This window comes from Trichoderma atroviride, chromosome 3, assembly GCF_020647795.1.
Source record: "Trichoderma atroviride chromosome 3, complete sequence".
Lineage (NCBI taxonomy): Eukaryota > Fungi > Ascomycota > Sordariomycetes > Hypocreales > Hypocreaceae > Trichoderma > Trichoderma atroviride.
Window position 1 is genome coordinate 4,702,338 of NC_089402.1, and position 18,318 is coordinate 4,720,655.

The window sequence follows — 18,318 nt, forward strand, 5'->3', positions numbered from 1 at the left end:
CCACTACAAGCTCCCTTTTCACACCTCAGGCAGGCTAAGTCTAAGTGTTGCCTTTGACTCGCGACAAGGGCTTTTGCCTTGATCAACCTTCATCTTGAAATCGCACCATCCACTCAGAATTCGGCCGAAACGATGTCAACCCGACGCGACTTTCTGAGCCAGCCGGCTCCGGAAAACTACGTCGCTGGTCTGGGTCGAGGTGCCACCGGTTTCACAACCCGATCCGATCTTGGCCCTGCTCGTGATGGCCCCAGCGAAGACCAGATCAAAGAGGCGATTGCGAAGCGCGCTGCCCAGCTTGGACTCGTGCCCGAAGGCAAAAAGGGCAAGGATAAGGAGGAGGAGGAAGACGACGAAAGGTACCAGGACCCGGACAACGAGGTTGGACTTTTCGCGGGCGGAGTCTACGACAAGGACGATGAGGAGGCGGACAAGATCTGGGAGTGGGTAGATGAGCGAATGGACCGACGGAGACGGCAGAGAGAGGCTCGTGAAAATGCTGAGCGAGATGAATACGAACGGAACAACCCCAAGATCCAGCAACAGTTTTCAGATCTGAAGCGCGCCCTTGCTTCGGTCTCGGATGACGACTGGGCGAATTTGCCAGAGGTGGGAGATTTGACGGGCAAGAACCGACGGAGCAAGCAGGCTCTGCGGCAGCGCTTCTACGCGGTGCCAGACAGCGTGCTCGCGGCAGCAGGGTCCTCGGGCGAGATGGGCACAACAGTCATGGATGACGGGGCAGCATCGTCAAACACAACGGATGCATCTGACGGCACCATGACCAACTTTGCCAAGATTGGTGCTGCCCGCGACAGAGTACTGAAGTCGAGGCTGGAACAGGCCTCGCAAACTGCTGGCGGCGACTCGGTCGTTGGAACTTCAAGTAGCATCGATGTGCAGGGATACATTACGAGCTTGAACAAGATGCAGATGAACGAATCTCAGGCACAGGTCGGCGACATCAATCGAGTGCGGGAGCTGCTTCAGTCTGTGGTAAAGACAAACCCAAATAATGCTCTGGGCTGGATAGCGGCCGCCCGATTGGAGGAGTTGGCAGGCAAGCTTGTGGCTGCGCGGAAAACGATCGACCAGGGATGTACTAGATGTCCCAAGAGCGAAGATGCGTGGCTGGAAAATATTCGACTTAATCACGACTCACCAAATACCAAGATTATTGCACGCCGAGCTATAGAGGCCAACAACCGTTCGGTTAGGCTCTGGGTGGAGGCGATGAGGCTGGAAACTATACCAAGCAACAAGAAACGAGTCATCAGACAGGCGCTGGACCATATCCCAGAATCAGAGGCGCTTTGGAAGGAGGCGGTGAACTTGGAAGACGACCCTGAAGACGCGAAGCTCATGTTGGCAAAGGCTACAGAGCTCATCCCGCTTTCAGTAGACTTGTGGCTTGCGCTGGCACGACTCGAATCCCCCCGAAAATGCCCAAAAGGTTCTGAACAAGGCACGAAAGGCCGTCCCAACTTCTCATGAGATTTGGATTGCGGCCGCTCGTTTACAAGAACAGCTAGGCCAGGGACAGAAGATTCCCGTTCTGAAACGAGCTGTCCAGGTTCTGGCTAAAGAATCGGCCATGCCAAAACGTGAAGAGTGGATTGGAGAGGCGGAGAAGTGTGAGGAAGAAGGTGCCATCATCACCTGCCAGAACATTATCCAGGAAACTCTGGGCTGGGGCTTGGATGAGGACGATGACCGTAAAGACACATGGGCGGAGGATGCCAGGTCAAGTATCAATAGAGGTAGATACGAGACGGCGAGGGCCATCTACGCCTACGCTCTGCGCGTCTTTGTCAATAGCCGGACGATGTGGATGGCTGCAGCAGACCTTGAGCGGAATCACGGAACGCGCGAGTCTCTGTGGCAGGTCCTGGAGAAGGCGGTCGAAGCCTGTCCTAAGAGCGAGGATCTGTGGATGATGCTGGCCAAGGAGAAGTGGCAATCGGGAGATGTGGACAATGCGAGATTGGTGCTCAAGCGAGCATTTAACCAGAACCCCAACAACGAAGACATTTGGCTGGCTGCCGTCAAGCTGGAGTCTGAGAATGGCAACGAAGACCAGGCTCGGAAACTACTGGCGATTGCAAGAGAACAGGCCCCTACTGATCGTGTTTGGATGAAGAGCGTTGTCTTTGAGCGGGTCTTGGGCAATGTTGAGACGGCGCTGGACCTGGATTTACAGGCATTACAACTCTTCCCCGCTGCAGCCAAACTATGGATGCTAAAGGGCCAAATATATGAAGATCTTGGCAAGACGGGCCAGGCTCGTGAGGCGTACGCCGCAGGGGTCAAGGCTGTTCCCAGGTCCGTGCCTCTGTGGCTGCTTTACTCTCGTCTGGAAGAAAAGGCCGGTCTTACTGTCAAGGCCCGTTCGGTGCTTGACCGAGCGCGTCTGGCCGTACCCAAGAATGGAGAGCTCTGGTGCGAGTCCGTTCGCCTCGAGCGTCGTGCTGGCAACCTCTCTCAAGCCAAGTCGCTCATGGCCAAGGCGCTCCAAGAAGTTCCCAAGTGCGGCATCCTCTGGGTCGAGCAAATCTGGAACCTTGAGCCTCGCACGCAGCGAAAGCCCCGCAGCCTGGAGGCCATCAAGAAGGTGGACAACGACCCGATCCTCTTTGTGGCCGTCGCGCGCATCTTCTGGGGTGACCGTAAGCTGGAGAAGGCGCAGAGCTGGTTCGAGAAGGCGCTTGTGCTGGACGCGGACCAGGGCGACAGCTGGGCGTGGTATTATCGGTTCTTGGTGCAGCATGGCACGGATGAGAAGAGGGCGGATATGGTGACCAAGTGTGTGCTCAACGAGCCGAGGCATGGCGAGGTGTGGCAGGCTGTGGCGAAGGATCCGAAGAATGCGAAGAAGAGCGTGGAGGAGATTTTGAAGCTTGTTGCGGCGGAGCTAGAGCAGTGATGTTGCGCGCGGATATGGGGTTCGTATAATACTGATTTCTAGAAATGGGCAATGGAGTTTGAAGAAGGGGTTAAGGATTCTTTTCATATCACGAGTTGAAAATTTGGTCATGTTGCTTTATTTACGGTGTATGGGTGGCTTGGAATATTATCAATTGTACATTTTTTTTTAACATCAAAGAGTGGTTGATAGACTATCAATGAAATCGAGACTTTAATCCATATTTCTTCTCAAAATGATATACTGGTATCAGGTTTTAAAATAGACACGACGCAATCTTGCTCATGTCCCCTCCATCGACTGCTGTAGCTTCATTACTTTTCTTCTGAACCCTTTGCCCACACAATCTGGAATTACAATAGTATTACAAGGCTTTCTTATTTGCTGCTTCCCCCAAACCAGCCCGAGACGCCGCTCTTGGCCTTTGCGGCGCCGTCCTCGACCTTTCGGTCAAACTTGTCAATGGCTTTCAGGGTTTCGCCTTTGGCGTCCTTGGCGTAGGATTCTGCGTTGCTCTTGAGCTTGCCGGCTTCTCTGTCGGCATCGGCCCACTAGGAGGAATGAGTCAGTTTATTTGTCCAAGTTGGGAGGAATTTGACTTTTTTCGAATAAGAGGGAACGTACAGCTTTGTCGAGCTTGGCGCCAGCTTCCTCGCCATATTTCTTAAACTCCTTTTCGGCATTGGGAGAGTCGCCGGGGAGCTTGCCCTTGATCTTTGCGGCTACTCTGTCGGCGTCGCCTAGGAAAAATGAGCGTTAGTAAAGTGGTTGAACATGTATAATTAATATCAAGCAAGTTGAGGTATCCATACTCTCAAACTTGGCCTCTGCTGCTTTGGCGTTGCCGCCTGCACTGTAGAGGTAGTAGCCGATACCACCGGCGGCACCGAGGCCGAGGACGAGGGGCATTCGTGATCGAGACATGATGACTGGATGTATATGGATGTGATGTGTATATGCGTTGTTCTGATGCGCTGTGTTACGATGCGCGAGAGCAAGGAATTAGCGATGATGTTGGTTGGTGGCGAATGTGTGAGTATTTGAGATGATTTGTTTTTACACTGGTTCGGAAAAAAAAGAAGAGAAAAGTAGAAAGCTGTTGAATGCTTGGAAAATGGATGGGTGACGAGAGGAATGAATTAATTGGAGGAAAAGCTCGTGTCTAGCTAGAAACGTTCTGGCATCGGATTGCAGTCACAAGCTCTGTTTTATTATTCAAGCCATGCTCGAAACCATCTACTTCATTATGACGCATCGCTTTTTGGTACCTTGGACTTTGGTGCACTGAGGCAACCTGCTGGAAAGAACTTCGTGATGGTGATGCAAAAAAGGGCGACTTGAGAATACATGACGTAGTGTGGCCGTGAGAGCGGGGCAGCATGTAGCGAGCACAGTACCCCAGGTTTTTACAATTGAAACTTTGGCGCTATTAAATGACCTAGAGTATTAATGGTTGATCTCTTTGGAGCCGTGTATAAACGGCAATGTGAGATTTGAGGCTTGAGAATAAACGATTTGTATTTGATGCAACATGACGATGCCCGTGGAACAACTCTTCTAGAGAGTGACAGGGGCTCTATCTCAACACGACAGTGCAGCACCAATGGGACGAATCTGCGATCTGCGGGAGAGAAGAAAAAAAGAAGAGCCCATGCATGCAGGATGATCGGTCGCTAGGAAGCAAATCGACTCCACTGAAGAAAATCGCTGAAGCATGGCTCTTATGGTGCCTGTTGCTGTGATTTAGCGGCTCTAGCGTGCGGCTTGGTGCTGCCATTACATCATACACAGCTACCCGTCCTTTGGCTTGCAAGGTACCGAGTTAACGATGCCTTCATCGGCGAGAGCTGAGATACGAATGATCGCCAGTACCTGTACAACACAAGGGACCAAGTCAATACTGTGTATGAACAGTTGTAGATTCGATAGCACCATGTGACAGCCACGTTTAGAACGTATGCAATGGTGAGCTCCAGTGCATGTCGGCGCATCGACTCCCCACTTGCGGGTCATTTGGCCCTGCAAGTCGCGCTATTGCCTGGCCGGAAGCAGTAAAACAAGCTTGGAGCTCCGCCTGCTTCATCCTTCTTTTTTTGCTCTCTACTCCTTTTACACGGGCCAGCCTGCTGCTTCTTGTGCGCGTGAAGCGTTCCTGGTTCTTTGACGTTGGGACTTTCCTCTTCTTTAATTCCCCCCCGTTTCTTTGCTACAATTTCTAATAATACTTTCGATATTGCCAAGACTCGAATGCTATAGCGAAAATCCTCTTGTCTGGCACATAATCGATGACGTGAGCTCAAAAATAGGCACTCGCTCGAATCTATACATGATTCTCCAGTCCAAGCGATAGTGCCATATACACAATCCTTATCCTGCGACTATAATCGACCCGGAACCAACATCCTCATGATCTGTTGACGACTACAATCAACATGCACGGCTCACGCCGCGTTGGGACTTTACAGCCGGGAGACTACGATCACGAGATTGCAATTTTTGACGATGAGGACGGAGGCGGGTCGCAGCGAGCTGTAAGCGCCGAAGGCAGAGAGCTCGCCGCCACGGATACAGTTTCACGCCTGCAATCTGAACAGGAGGCAGAGACGGAGGATGAGGAGCGGCCATCGCATCGCGGCGAGAGACAAGGCCAAGACGAAGGGCATCTGCAGCCGAGCAGTGCGTTGAAGGGAAAAGATGCCGAGGCTCATATTTACCAGCTCCCTACGGCAGAGACGACCAGCTCCTTGCGGCCTTCGGTTTCTGGCGAGGGGCCTTCAATCGAAATTCGAGGTGGGTACTGCGCCTTTTCATTTCCCACGATTCATGCTAACTTTTGAAAAGTAGGCCCAAGTCTCGACACCGTTTCGGAACGCACTTCACATTGGGATAGCCGTTCGCGGCCAAGATCAAGAGACAAGCGGGAGACGGCCATAGATATTCTATATGAGAATGAAAGAGGGGGGTTTTTTTGCGGCGTTGGTTTGTTTTCTGGCGCGGCTCTCGGTGGGCTCGATCCCACTCCTTGGAGTGAGTTATACCTGCGAATCGTGACATTGTCCAAAGAACTTCATCTAACCAAGTATTTTTGCAGCCAACGCTTACCACAATCCATCTCCTACTGATATCCATACTGCGCAAGTTCCCGATCCCTCGTGGGAGTGGGTATGGCCTGAATGGCGGATCAATGAGCAAGATGGCTTAGATGAGGGTGGTTGGGAATATTCTTTTGCCTTTCAAAAGGCATTCTCGTGGCACGGACCGAGGTGGTGGAACTCGTTTGTTAGACGACGTGCGTGGATTCGGATGAGGGCAAGGAAGCGACCTGAAGAAGCAACTATCGGTTCAAACCCTCTTAACAATCTCGACTATTTCCATACTCACTCACCGTCCGTTCTCAGCCCACAAGCCAGCCGAGTCGGAAGCAGGGCTCCAAGCAGGGGTCCAAGCCGATCTCCAAGCCGATTTAGTATGACGCAGGCATCGTCTGCTGAGCCGGAGCAAGATCGACCGGATATCGAAGATATACATATGTTGCTTCATGTTCTCCGCTCTGCCAGAATTGACCGAGAGAGGCGAGAAGCTATCGAGAATTACATCGAACATGCGAAAGATCTATCAGAGCTACAGCATGAGATGCATGAAATCATGGCTCTATTCATATTCCAGCAATCGCGCAGACAGCTACTTTCATATTTGCTGCATAAACATGAAGAGGCAGCAAAAGCATGGGAGGAAGACGAAAGCCTGAAATCGAAGCTCCGCAAAGAGGCCCTTGACGCCGCCGCGAAGCATGCTGAAGAAGAGGTTTGCAAACTGGCTTATTGGAGCGATGTGAAGCAGATGGCTGAGAGCGGAGAATTGCGAGACGCTGTTGGCGCCTGTGAGGGATTGAGCGATGATCCATGGCTAGGCTTGGACAAGAGCGCTCCTGAGCCCCCGAGAAATGACAAGATGCCAAAGCCCTAAGGCGTTCTTTGGAATTTACGTCATTTTTGGCTTGAGAGAAACTGGACAGGCTAATGCATATACCCCTTTGTGGTTGGAGGAGTTGGTAGAAGAATGATTTGAAAAAATGGCGGACCCTACTCATATATCTGGCCGTGGAACTGGCGCTATTGGGAATTCTGAAGGGGAGAATGACTGTTGACTGTTTTTTTTGGCATCTACTTACATGGGAGCACAGCATTTGGCGATTGGGTTTTGAGTTGGACTTTCAGGATTTGATAGTAGAATTATGAGACCAGATCTCTGGCTATGAATAAAGAGCCTCTTATTTTCGTTCAATGCGAGCATCAATCCAGTCTACGTTGGAAGAAACGGCGTGTAAGTCGAGGAGGCACGTGACGATGCTAAAATGCTGCGGCGGCAACAGAAATCCCTTATCGGGGCTTATCGGCAGCGCATTTCCTATTGCGAACTCTGCCTCTTCACTGCCCTCATATAAAGCAGCAACATGTGCACCTCATGACCAATGTTCCGAGGGATCAAGTCGATTTGGAGGACTCGGTCCCAGTTCATCGGCACGCCTGGATCTCGTCCGACTCTTGCGCTCTCATGGCGCACCGCAGCGTCTCTTAGGCCCGCGCTGGCCCTGGACTCGACCTCGCGCTTTACTTCTTCAGCCACTTTGACGAACAAGTCTGCGGTTGCGGAAGTACAAGATGCCTCGCCTGTAGAGGCCGAGACGGCATCATCTGCTTCAGAATCTCCGACCTCGAAGGCGACACGCCCAAACAATGCTCGAAACCGCATGTTCAGAGAGACTTTTCGAGAAAAGAGCGCGGCACAGTCAAAGGATGTACAACGGAAGCTCGCTTCGCCGTATGTCCCCACGGCGAGGGGCTATCCGCTGGTGCATGCGGCGGAAGAGAGCAAAGTGCATGCCTTGCAGGTGGCCAAGGTGCAGGTGGCGTTCGACATGATATGGCGAGATTTTGGCCAGGAGATGCCGGACTGGTCAGAGACGTATAACCTGATGAAGAGGATGATGACCAAGAGGAGCGAGCCGCTGAGCATGGCGGCGATGAGGATTGTGCTGCCAAAGTCGTGGGAACTGGAGCTGGACAACAAGAAGGTTGAGTTTGTAGATTCGACGACGGGATTGCTTGCCAAGCTTCGAGTTTCTTCGGATCATCAGAACCCCTCGGCGATTATTCTGCGTGGAAAGAGCTCAGTGTTGGCGAGCGCGGCGGAGGAATTGGTAGCTGCGTGCAAGGACGTTGAAGTATACAGGCTTGGAGAAGTTGCGGCATTTGGCTACGAGGTGAAGCGACTTTGGCCTGCCATTGAGGATGCCGCGGATGGTGGCACGTTTATCCCAGAAGATAAGCTCGACAATATCTGGGTGCATCAGGAGCATCAAACGCATTGGATCGATACGCCGTACGAGCAGACGCCTAAGCCGGAACAGTGGACGATTGAGAATCTCGAATCATACATCACGACGCTTGTTTGCGGCCGCCTGCGTCCGCATCTTGCGCTACGCTACTATGTAAAGCCCGAAAAGGACGGCAAGTTTGTCGACACGGACGGTATCAGAATCCGCATGATTATGGATGCCCTCACAGACGCCGATGCAAAGGCCTGCATTACACCGTCGACACTGAAGATGGCCATGTCATTCATGGCCCACAAAGGAGGCCATCGGGCCGACGCAGACCGACTGCTGGCTCTGGCAGGAGAATGGGGTATACCCCTAGATACAGAAGTTTTCAATATTATGCTCGAAGGCTATGTCACTAAACGTGACGTTGGATTCTTCCATTGGCTGCTTCGAAAGATGGAGCAGCGATACTTTCACCCCAATGCGCGGACGTGGCTACTGTTCCTCGAGCTGGTCGAAAAAGAGACGGAAAGAAGACAGATCATCGTGGCCATGTACGACTTGGGCTTGTTCAAGGATCCTGCCACGCGCAGGGGAATTGCGCGGATCATGGCCGCCCATGACGCCTACGTTGCCTTCAAGTCTGGCAAAAGGCTCCCCGTCTTCATGGCGGAACAGAAGTCGCGGTATGGCGATGACTGGTTCACGACTGATGCTATAAAGAGCATATTAACAGAGTTCTTCCGGTTCCACGAGCGGAACAATCGCCGCTACGACGAGTTCAAGAGCCTTATCGAAATGCAGTCTGAAGATGGCCGCAAGGTTGGCGTCGATACCATTAACCTGGTTCTAGACAAATGTCTGTTCTACAAGGACTGGGATACGGCCATGTGGGCGCTTACCAAACTGAAGGAGTCTGGAAACGAGGCAGATGCGACAACGTATCGATACATTATTCGGCTGGCCATCAGGCTTCAGCTGCCGCATTCCCTCGGCGTGGCTGTCTTTTACGGAGCGCTAGAGTATAAATTGCACTATCTCACGAGAATCATTCTGCGCCGCCATCTCGCGAATCACGTCAAAGATACATTCTGGCTGCAGCATAAACCAAAGATGCTCTCCAAGGACATGGGCCGCCTCCTGCGGGAGAACCAAACCAGAGGGATATCCAGGATGCTGTCCCGTGTGGAATGGGCCATCAACCAAGTCTGCGAGGGATATAAGCCCGCGAAACCGCTGGTGGATATGCTTGACCTCGCTCAGCGGACAAAGGACAAGCCGCTGCTCCTGCGGCATAGACATCCCAAAGACTTCCAGTACGAGGGCGCCGATACTCCTGGTAACGATTTGGCGATTAAAATGGTGGGTAGTGAGACGGAAGGCAAGAAGGCAATGTACGTGCATTTGAATTGGCATTTCGATCCAAAGACGATGGTGAAGGGCTGGAATGAAGACAAGGCAAAGAAATCACAGCAATGGTTTGACGAATATAAAAGGGAACCGCATGGTTTAGAAAGGAGTTCTTGAGGGAGGGAGGGAAAGGAAGTTTTTTTATTTTATATCATTTTGGCAAAGATCAATGAATCTGTGTAATTTATATAGAAACTCGGAGGGGACGTGTCTTGGGTAGCATGGTATGTTATGGCACAGATAAGCAGCAGTTCAGTTACTGCTTTTTTTAACGGACATTTATGAATATCACAACTGTATACTAGCAGATAAGCAAGCATATATATAAAAATCTCATGTACAATATATTGAAGACATGGCATGTGCCAAAAAGTAAGTGTCTTGACATCATCTGCCTTTCTAGTCTTATGCCGCACCTCCACAAGAGAGGCCATTTTCACTCTCGCCTTTTCTTCGTAGCCCTTTTCCTTTTTTTTTTTGCTCTTCTTTTACCATCTACAAGCGAAGCCTAAAATAAGTTGACATCACCACCGGTCATATCTTCCAAAGATGAGATACACATCTAGTCTGGAGAGAAGCTGGGGGCAGAATGGTGATGTATACGTACCTAGGCAGCATGTGAAAACACCAGTCATGCCTGTCATCCGAAAAGCAAACCCACACGGTCTCCCATATTTAAAACGCGAATAGTGCCTCATTTCACCAATTGGTTCACAACATCACCCGAGCCTGAATAGTATGAAAAAGCGGACATCTGTGGACAAGGTTGGTTGGGTATCAGAAATGATAATAAATGGGTCTGGAGCAATGCGAGAAAAGAAATTATAATAGAAACAAAAGGATCAAGCTCTGAGATGGCGGTTTTCCTGTTCCAAGACGTAGGACGGAGTGATAAAAAAAAGAAGATGCGCGTCAAGGGGGGGGAAACCGTGTGTATGCTGCAAGAGACCCAACTCTCCTTGATCCAAATATTATACCACCGGTACACCAAATATCAACAACGATATAAAGAACCGTATAAAGAGGGCAACACTCAGAAAGTCTAACCGCCCCCTAATCCTCTGCCCTCTCCCCCACGTTTGCTAATAGCCCTTTCCTTTCCTTCTTCCTGGCTTACCTAGGTAAGGGTACACATGTTCCTCCACGCCTTGGTTCGAGATCGAGATTACGCCTAGTTCGAGCGACAGCCGGAAAAGAAAAAAAGAATATAATGACACATATTCATCGATAACACAAGGGCGGGGGGCTTCAAGGCGGGCTACCTGAAAAGGGCGAAAGGACCACCTAATCCTTCTTACTCTCCTCAGATGCCTTGTCGTCTTGTTTCGTCTCCACCGGAGCAGATGCTGACCCGGGCGCTGGCTTGGACTCTGAATCTTCCTTAGCCTCGGATTCTTTAGGGTTCTTTGAAATCTGGCTGGGAAGATCCTTGTCCTCGTCAGCGTTGTCAAACATCTCGGTGTCGTCAGCTCCGGTCAGGACTTCCGTGCCGTCGCCAAGGAAGATGATGCGACCACGGTTTCCGGAAAGGCTGAACTTGCCACCACTCTCCTGGTCAAGGTCATAGCCGCTGTCACTGTCCTCGTAGTTGTGGTGGACTCCCGGGCCGCGGAACTCGGCTGATAGTAACATTGTGGTCAGTCTTCAAGGTTCCGCCTCTGGGCTTGTATATGGGAAGCTGGGGAATGGTTCGCTCGTACCATATTCCGGGGGGGCACAAGGGCCATCTCCGTCAGCCACTCGCTTGGCGATCTCATCGTACCACTGCTCCTTGGTCTTGCCGTGCAAGAAGCCAATGATGATCATGGTCATGTTGTCGCAGCCAACGCCGCCGGTTTCTGAGTTTGATGCCAAGCAGTTGTCCATCATGTTCTCGCAAATCTTGTCAAGGTCTTGTCTGGCAGCAATGCCTCGTCGCACGAATTCAACGACAGCCTGGGAAGACTGACAATCCCAGATACCTAGCAAAAAAGATGTATGTAAGCCTGGCGTTTTCCTCAAACCTAGAACCAACTTTTGTTGGTATCATTCCAACTCACCATCACAAGCAATCACCAAGAATTCATCTTCCTCTGTAAGATCGTGCTCCTCGACATCGGGAAAAGCAGTAACGATTTGATTTTCGGGGGAGAGCTCGGCGCTCTTCTTGAATTCGAAATCGCCAATGGCACGCGACAGTGCCAGGTTACCGTTGACACGGCCAAAGTCGACAAAGCCGCCTGCTGCCGTGATTCGGTTCTTCTCCGCTGTAAAATCGCAAGGACATGGCAATCAGTATTTCTAATCTTCAGATACTGATTGATCGGGTGTACAAACTTTCAAGCTGAGGCTTGTGGTCGTTGGACAGGGGCTTTGCTCGACCCTTGATGCCCAGCACACCTCGAGAGTCACCAGCGTTTGCCTGTGAGATTTTTTTGTTAATTTGAGTACGCTGCCACTTCTGTTGGCAAGGTGAACGTACGACATAAATTTTGTTTCCGGCAATCAGGGAAACGCAAGCGGTGCAGCCAGAAACTTCTTCCTCGTACTTGGGGTCTGTAAACAACGTAGCGCAAGGCGAGTTAGCACGAGCTCACTATTCTTCCGTGAAAATTATAGTTGCAGCATATGCACTGGAGAAGCGGAAGATATGGGCGTAGTCCATGTTTGTTCTTCTCCTCTCCTGCTTCTTCTTCGTGCTTGTGCTTTGCGCACAAGCTCGCAAATACATATAAAATGGGAGTATCATATTCGTACCGTTGAGAATGGCCCGATCCGTGGCAAGGAAGCCGTCTTTGAGACCCTGAGCATAGTTGCCAGTCTTGAACGAATCTTGTTTGAATACAATGTTGTGGATATTGTCGCCTGCGAACAATGCGACTTTGTCTCCTCCGTGTCCGTCGTAGACTCCGAAAAAGGCCAGCCTGTCGGGGTGCGTCTTGGTGTCGTTATCGGGTGCGGGTAGGTTCAACTCAGCCGTGTGGGCATCTTCCATGCTAATGCGCCAGCCTTGCATGGCCGAGACACCGAAGAGGAGTCGGTCATCCTCGCCTTTTTCGGAAGTCTAAATGGCGGAGAGAAGAGAGGTGGTTAGCAATTGTGAGGGCAGCTTGAAAAGGAGCCCCGAGATGGCAAGCGGAGGCAGCAACGCAGGGCAAAGGAGAGGGAAAGATGGGCAGCCATGCGCGGCGGGGTTGTGCATGCGCTCGACGACCGATTTTCTGCTCTCCGATGCCCAATGGCGGGATACACGAGGCAGGGGAAGAGGCAGAGCAGAAGCGATACGAGGTGGCACAAGACCACGCACGCATGGATTTCTAGAGCCCGTGGAAGCTATCGAGTCGCGGGGCCTCGAGCCGCGGCTGAGGCATATGAGGCGAGCATCACGGTGCGCTCAAGGCATGACGGGGATAGACAGCGGGCACTTCGCAGACGAGGCGCCCGCAACGCAACGCAACGCAACACACCTTTTCGACGACGGGCTCCGAGAGGGTCTGACCCATGGCTGCGGAGAGGACTTCTGGCTCACGAGGGCTAGCGAAGGATTATATCGATGTTGGCGAGAGACGAGGTGCGGGCGATCGTCGAGGGTGCTTTGCGTGCGGCACGAAACAAGGTGAGTGAAGAAGAAAGAAAAAGGCTGCGGGCTCTAGGCGTCGAGGCAAGGCTGGATACCTCGCAAAGTGCCTCTGGTTGGCTTTAGATTCCAGGAAGTGGAATGGCGTGCCAAAGGGAAAAAAAAACTAGAGGTCAGGTGGATGAAGATTTGTTTGTGTGTGGTGGTTTTGCCAGCGACGCAAAAGTCGGATTCGCAGGAAGCGGGGTACTAGAATACCTACATCAGCCAAATCGAACGCCACACTTTTTTTTTTCTTCCTCGCATCACCGCTGCATTGCAAACGGGCTCCCCGGGCGCTATGCTACAGGCTGCCTGATAGCGCTAGAGCTCTTCAAACCCCCCCCTAGGAGGCTCTGTTCACTTTCCAGTCTCTTTCATTCTTGTTCTCGGGCAGCAGATAGGCAGATACAGGCAGCCAGATGTGGCGAAGCAAGCTACTGCAAGCTGCCTAGCGAGAAAAGCCCGCCCATCTGTGCGTCTTCTCCAAGAGGCAAAAGGGCTTTAATTTCCTTTGCGTCTCCATGTTCTTTAGCACGAAGCGGAGCAGTTCTATTTTATGTTTAGTTTAGTGCTTGTGCCCCGTAGCGGAGATTTGATATTGAGTAGTTTGCTCTTCTTTAAGAGTCTCTGATAACGAGGCGAGGCTTAAAATAGAAGCAGGCTCGTGGGCATGCCGATTAGAAAGCAGCGTGGCATTGAGATGCTTCACTGCAGCCAGCCCCTCCATCCATCTTCTGCGGAACGGAGGGGTTTTGTGGCTGGAGAAAAAAGGCGATCCAATGCTAGATGTGCATGTACCTTGCACCCGCGATTACTAGGGCCAGGTACTCGGCACTTAACTGCGGTACCTTGCCTATTATGCCGCGCGGCTATCTCTGTGATAAAATCGATGATGCGCTTCGACGACTCAATTGGCCAACAGACTTTTTTTTACTCTAAACTGTTGGGCGAGAAGCAGAAAAACAGGGACCGCAATGAAAATACACACACAAAGAGGAATACGAGCACTCGGGTTTATAAAAAAGTCTTTACAGTAGAAGCAGCAGAGGCAGTAGACAAATGATTGTAGAGTTGTGGTCATAGTGGGAAAATGTTCTATTTCTTGCTCTCCATCTCTACATAATTCCATGGTATCGAAAATAAAAAGGCTACATAGCATAAACAAAACACGACTACTACTGACTCCATGAGGAAAAGGAAAACATTATATCAGCACAAAGCAGTTATGCCAACCCGCCTTTTTAACTAGTCTCCCTATATAAACATCTTGAAGCTCCTCTCAGACACTTTAGCAGCCGAATCCTCTCTCCTCCAATCCGTCACCGCCTTTGACTTCGCCGCCGCTTCTCTCTCCCCAAACACAGACGACTTGCCCCCTTCGCTCATCAGAGACATCGCACTCGTCGGCCGCGTGGGCCGTATCACGGTGCTCTTCCTCTCGTCCTCGCCCCATTTGCTCGGCGACATGAGCTCCAGGCTCCGTCGCTCTTCCAGCTGTGACACGTTGTTGTTCTTGGATGCCGATCTTGATGGGAGAAAGGGCGTCTCGTCCAAGAGCTCGAGGTATCCTACGCTGGCATCTTTTTTGCCGAGGGGGCGCCAGTTTTCGTTTGACCCGAATGATGGCTCTGTTTGGAAGCTCTTGGCTCTGTTTGACATGGAGGTCTTGTTGGTCCAAGAAGAGCCGCGGTGGCTGAACCATTTGTTACTTGATATCCGTGCTTGGCTGGGTTGTTTTAGCTCTGAGATGCTTTCGGCTGTTTCGCCTTCTGTTTCTGCTTCTGTGACAGGCCCCTTTTCTTTCGCGGTAGCCTCTGTGACTGAGTGTTTTGCCCGACTGACAAGGCTGGGGTCGAATGGCTCTTGGAGGTCTTGAACGGTTGAAAGGACTGACGGCAATGCGGCAGAGCTGGACGTTATATCTGAAAACATCCCTGAGATGCCTCGCTCCCTCGAAACGTTGTGAGCTGCAACAGACATGGGTTGTATGTTGGCCAGATCATCCAAGGATGGCAGCGTGAGGTCTAGTCCGCTTCTAAATGCACTCTCTCCAGCTTCTGTGAGGAAGCTTGATGTAGGCAAGTACAGTTGGGCGGCTTCCGGCAAGGTCGTGTCTGAATGGCAGCTGTTTCTCGCCTTATGACTTCGTCCACTGGCCGTGGTTCTCTCCACGGTGAACCATGAGGCTTGGTCTTCCTCATCCAGCGGACTGACACTTCTAGCCGTGTCAGGCCGAGCTCCCGAGGCCATTGGCTCTGCATAAGTACGCCGTGGTATGGAAACGCCGCGCAAAGTACCCGACCTTTTTGACATTGACGACATCCGTGATGCTACCTCTGCAAAGATACCGTTGCCTTTCTTGAATATCGGCAGCTGCGTGTTGGACTTTTTGGAGCTTTTGGAGCCAATAGTCTTCTCTGCATGGTAGATTGTCTCCTCATCTGACTCGTTATTGCGCATTGTGAACCGTATCGGGTCTGATATCTTGGGCCGATGCTTTGCGGACGAGATGTACGTTCGACGATGCCGCCTTCTGCGCATGACGCATACAATGAGCATTATGGCAAAGGTAAGAAACAGAACCGGCAAAATAGTAGCTAGGAGAATGTCGGTTGTATTCATACGGCGCGAGGGGGCATCTTCAGAATTCATGCTGGCCGGTCTCGTGGAATCTGATGTATGAGAAGTAGGAGACGATTTTGTTTCGTCTGGCGAGAGAAACGCGGCTTGCAATGTTTCTGATTCGCTGAGGCCGGTGCTTTTGGATGTGGCTTTGATTGACATTTTGAATTTGCCTTTTGCCATTTTGGGGGCGTTGCCTGATATCTTGAGCCCGTCAACATGTAGCCAGCCCGGTTCGGGATCCAAGTCAACTTTTAGGTCTATGTCCTTGGGATCGCGGAGATATGATGAAAGATCAAGGCTGAAGTCATCTCCAGGCTGTATTTCGATATCCCTTTTGAGGTTCGACTGAAATAAGCCGGTGCCCACATCGGCTCGGACGTGAATGTTCAGAACATCCGCAAAGGTATCACGAATGACGATTTTGAAATTGGCCGACCCATCGTTGCTGGTCGGCGTTCCCTCCAAGAGTAGTGTTGTTGGATCGAAAGACAGCCAAGACGGCATATTCTCGGTCGACACATTAAGAGAGCTGGGTTTCACGTCCTTGTCGTCTAGCTGGATTCCATTTGCTAATCCATCAAAGCCAATCTTGGAGCCTCTCGTAGCATTCAGCTGAATGATGGGGTGATCCGTGGTGAGTCTGTGGCTGCCGACCACAATAGCAAACGAGAGGGCAGTTCCCGCGAAGCCGACGACATCAGAGGCGACTAGACTGAAGTCGAACTTTTGAGGAGGCTGGATCAAGGACTCAAACGCTGGAGTCCTGCCGGAGAAGGTCAATGTTTGCTGATCGAACGTGATCCACGCCGGCAAAGGAGTGCTATCATTCGTCGAAGCGTAGTAGCTGAAATTGTGTCCATCTCCAAACGTGCTCGGGTCGAAAGTATATCGGAAGTCTGTTGACGGATAGGACAGGAGCGAAGACGGGGCTGAAAATGTCCCGAGGCTGTCCATCTGCTGCGAAACAGGTATTTTTATTGAAGGCGGAGGATTGCGTGATATGACAACAGTAGCATTCATCGAGGTCGAACCGATACCGTCTGTCGCAATGAGGTCAAACTGCTGGCCTACGACGTCTCCCGCGGGGATATCTTCATCTTTTGGCGTCCCATACAGACGGCGGCTCCCCTTGTCGATGGATAACCAACTAGGATGATGGCCTAGAGAGTAGGTGATGTCGGAGTTGGACGTGAAGGTGTTTGGAGAGAAGGAGTACGAGAAGAGCCGGTCTATCCTGGCCACAGGAGGGAGTTGCGCGTTGAAAGGATATGAGGGCGCAGGCTCAGCGCACGCGGTCTCCAGGAGGCGAAGAGTAACGAGAACCGCAAAGAGCGAGGCCATCATGTCACGATGTTGCGCCAGACAGCGCTGGATAACTTCAAGAACGCAGCACAAAAGCCATGCGGCATAGGAGAAACGAGCTTTGGTTTGAAAATACGGCCTTGGGGAGATGAATATCAACAAGGCAATCATGCAGGAGAGGACAAGGAAAAGGATTGAAACTGGAAACCCCAGCAGGAAGAAGTCATATTGAATTCGCCTGGCAGATGGCTGGGTACAGACTTGGGTGCAAGCCCCCTTCATTCCACCACAGCCGGCTCACGAAGCCATCATGGGCTCGGCCTGCCAATAATGCCGAGGGAATCACGAGAACGCACAGCTGGTCCATTACGATGGGAGGTAAATTGTCTCAGAGACCAGCTCTCAGAGATCAGACAGCAGGATACGCGGGCTTGCACCGTCGATAAAAGTGTCAAGAAGGCTGGCCAGAGAGGCTGTGGCATTCCAGAGTCGCGGGTGCCCCGCGCTGGCGGCGTTGAAGACTGAGACATGGGATGCCACTCTGAAGAATGGCCACAGACTATTTAGCATCTGGAGAATGAGGGGCGATTGGCACTTGATCAGAGAAACGCGTGACGCGATATTGCTCCCTCGATAGTGATGCAAGCACTTTAATAGATCAGAAGCGATTCTTGAGCATAGATCCTTGACAGTCTCCGAGCTGGACCGTTGGACCCACAGCCGGCAAGCTGTCAAGCTGTACTCGATGATCCCTGCCGCGCATCTATAGACGGGGATGGAGTAGTTCAGTTAGTCCATCGCTACAGCGATCATCACTGCGGCAAAAGGTGGTCCAAGATGATGTATTCATTGTGCTCTGTACGAGTAGAGCAAACATCCATGGCCATCTGCCACAGGCCGAGTGCGCGGCAAGCCGGAACAATTGAGGGTCTTTCGCTCGGAATCACTATCGTGGCCAGGAAAAACATCACTTTAGGGTCATGGCAGATAAGGTATCGCAAAAAAAAGAGGGACAGGCTGCTGCGGGGGGATTATGACAGTGCCATGTGCTCGTAGACGCCCTGCCGGATCTTAAACTCTATCACAACAGCCTCTTGTTTCGTCCTTGCCGCCATCCTGCCAATAGCAGTCTCTCCT

General features: G+C 51.5%; 7 protein-coding genes across 7 annotated transcripts; 4 read left to right on the forward strand and 3 right to left on the reverse strand.

The window, feature by feature from the left end:
- Positions 1–132: 132 nt before the first annotated feature.
- TrAtP1_006832 (uncharacterized protein) lies at positions 133–1,494 on the forward strand (the record flags this gene model as incomplete). The annotated part of the gene is made up of 1 exon (XM_014082350.2): positions 133–1,494. The coding sequence occupies one exon, from the start codon at positions 133–135 to the stop codon at positions 1,492–1,494; it is 1,362 nt and encodes a 453-aa protein (XP_013937825.2).
- Positions 1,495–1,594: 100 nt separating this feature from the next.
- Positions 1,595–2,923, forward strand: TrAtP1_006833 (uncharacterized protein; the record flags this gene model as incomplete). Its single annotated transcript, XM_066113286.1, has 1 exon — positions 1,595–2,923. One exon carries the CDS (start codon positions 1,595–1,597, stop codon positions 2,921–2,923), a length of 1,329 nt encoding a protein of 442 aa, XP_065969372.1.
- A 377-nt stretch (positions 2,924–3,300) lies between these two features.
- Positions 3,301–3,847, reverse strand: TrAtP1_006834 (uncharacterized protein; the record flags this gene model as incomplete). Its single annotated transcript, XM_014082349.2, has 3 exons — positions 3,301–3,474; positions 3,548–3,663; positions 3,736–3,847. 3 exons carry the CDS (start codon positions 3,845–3,847, stop codon positions 3,301–3,303), a joined length of 402 nt encoding a protein of 133 aa, XP_013937824.1.
- A 1,188-nt stretch (positions 3,848–5,035) lies between these two features.
- On the forward strand, positions 5,036–7,205 carry TrAtP1_006835 (uncharacterized protein). Its single transcript, XM_066113287.1, has 3 exons — positions 5,036–5,713; positions 5,765–5,950; positions 6,015–7,205. Exons 1-3 carry the CDS (start codon positions 5,356–5,358, stop codon positions 6,887–6,889), a joined length of 1,419 nt encoding a protein of 472 aa, XP_065969373.1. The 5' UTR covers positions 5,036–5,355; the 3' UTR covers positions 6,890–7,205.
- Positions 7,206–7,394: 189 nt separating this feature from the next.
- On the forward strand, positions 7,395–9,773 carry TrAtP1_006836 (uncharacterized protein; the record flags this gene model as incomplete). The annotated part of the gene is made up of 1 exon (XM_066113288.1): positions 7,395–9,773. The coding sequence occupies one exon, from the start codon at positions 7,395–7,397 to the stop codon at positions 9,771–9,773; it is 2,379 nt and encodes a 792-aa protein (XP_065969374.1).
- Positions 9,774–10,940: 1,167 nt separating this feature from the next.
- Positions 10,941–13,138, reverse strand: TrAtP1_006837 (uncharacterized protein; the record flags this gene model as incomplete). The annotated part of the gene is made up of 7 exons (XM_014082347.2): positions 10,941–11,275; positions 11,357–11,617; positions 11,696–11,902; positions 11,973–12,057; positions 12,118–12,191; positions 12,393–12,699; positions 13,103–13,138. The coding sequence occupies 7 exons, from the start codon at positions 13,136–13,138 to the stop codon at positions 10,941–10,943; spliced, it is 1,305 nt and encodes a 434-aa protein (XP_013937822.1).
- Positions 13,139–14,508: 1,370 nt separating this feature from the next.
- On the reverse strand, positions 14,509–17,463 carry TrAtP1_006838 (uncharacterized protein; the record flags this gene model as incomplete). Its single annotated transcript, XM_014082346.2, has 1 exon — positions 14,509–17,463. The coding sequence occupies one exon, from the start codon at positions 17,461–17,463 to the stop codon at positions 14,509–14,511; it is 2,955 nt and encodes a 984-aa protein (XP_013937821.2).
- Positions 17,464–18,318: the final 855 nt, after the last annotated feature.

Coding starts and splice junctions, on each gene's coding strand:
- TrAtP1_006835 (XM_066113287.1), top strand. CDS start 5,356: ATGCACGGCTCACGCCGCGTTGGGACTTTACAGCCGGGAGACTACGAT. Junction 5,714..5,764: donor GCCTTCAATCGAAATTCGAG/GTGGGTACTGCG, acceptor ACTTTTGAAAAG/TAGGCCCAAGTCTCGACACC. Junction 5,951..6,014: donor GCTCGATCCCACTCCTTGGA/GTGAGTTATACC, acceptor GTATTTTTGCAG/CCAACGCTTACCACAATCCA.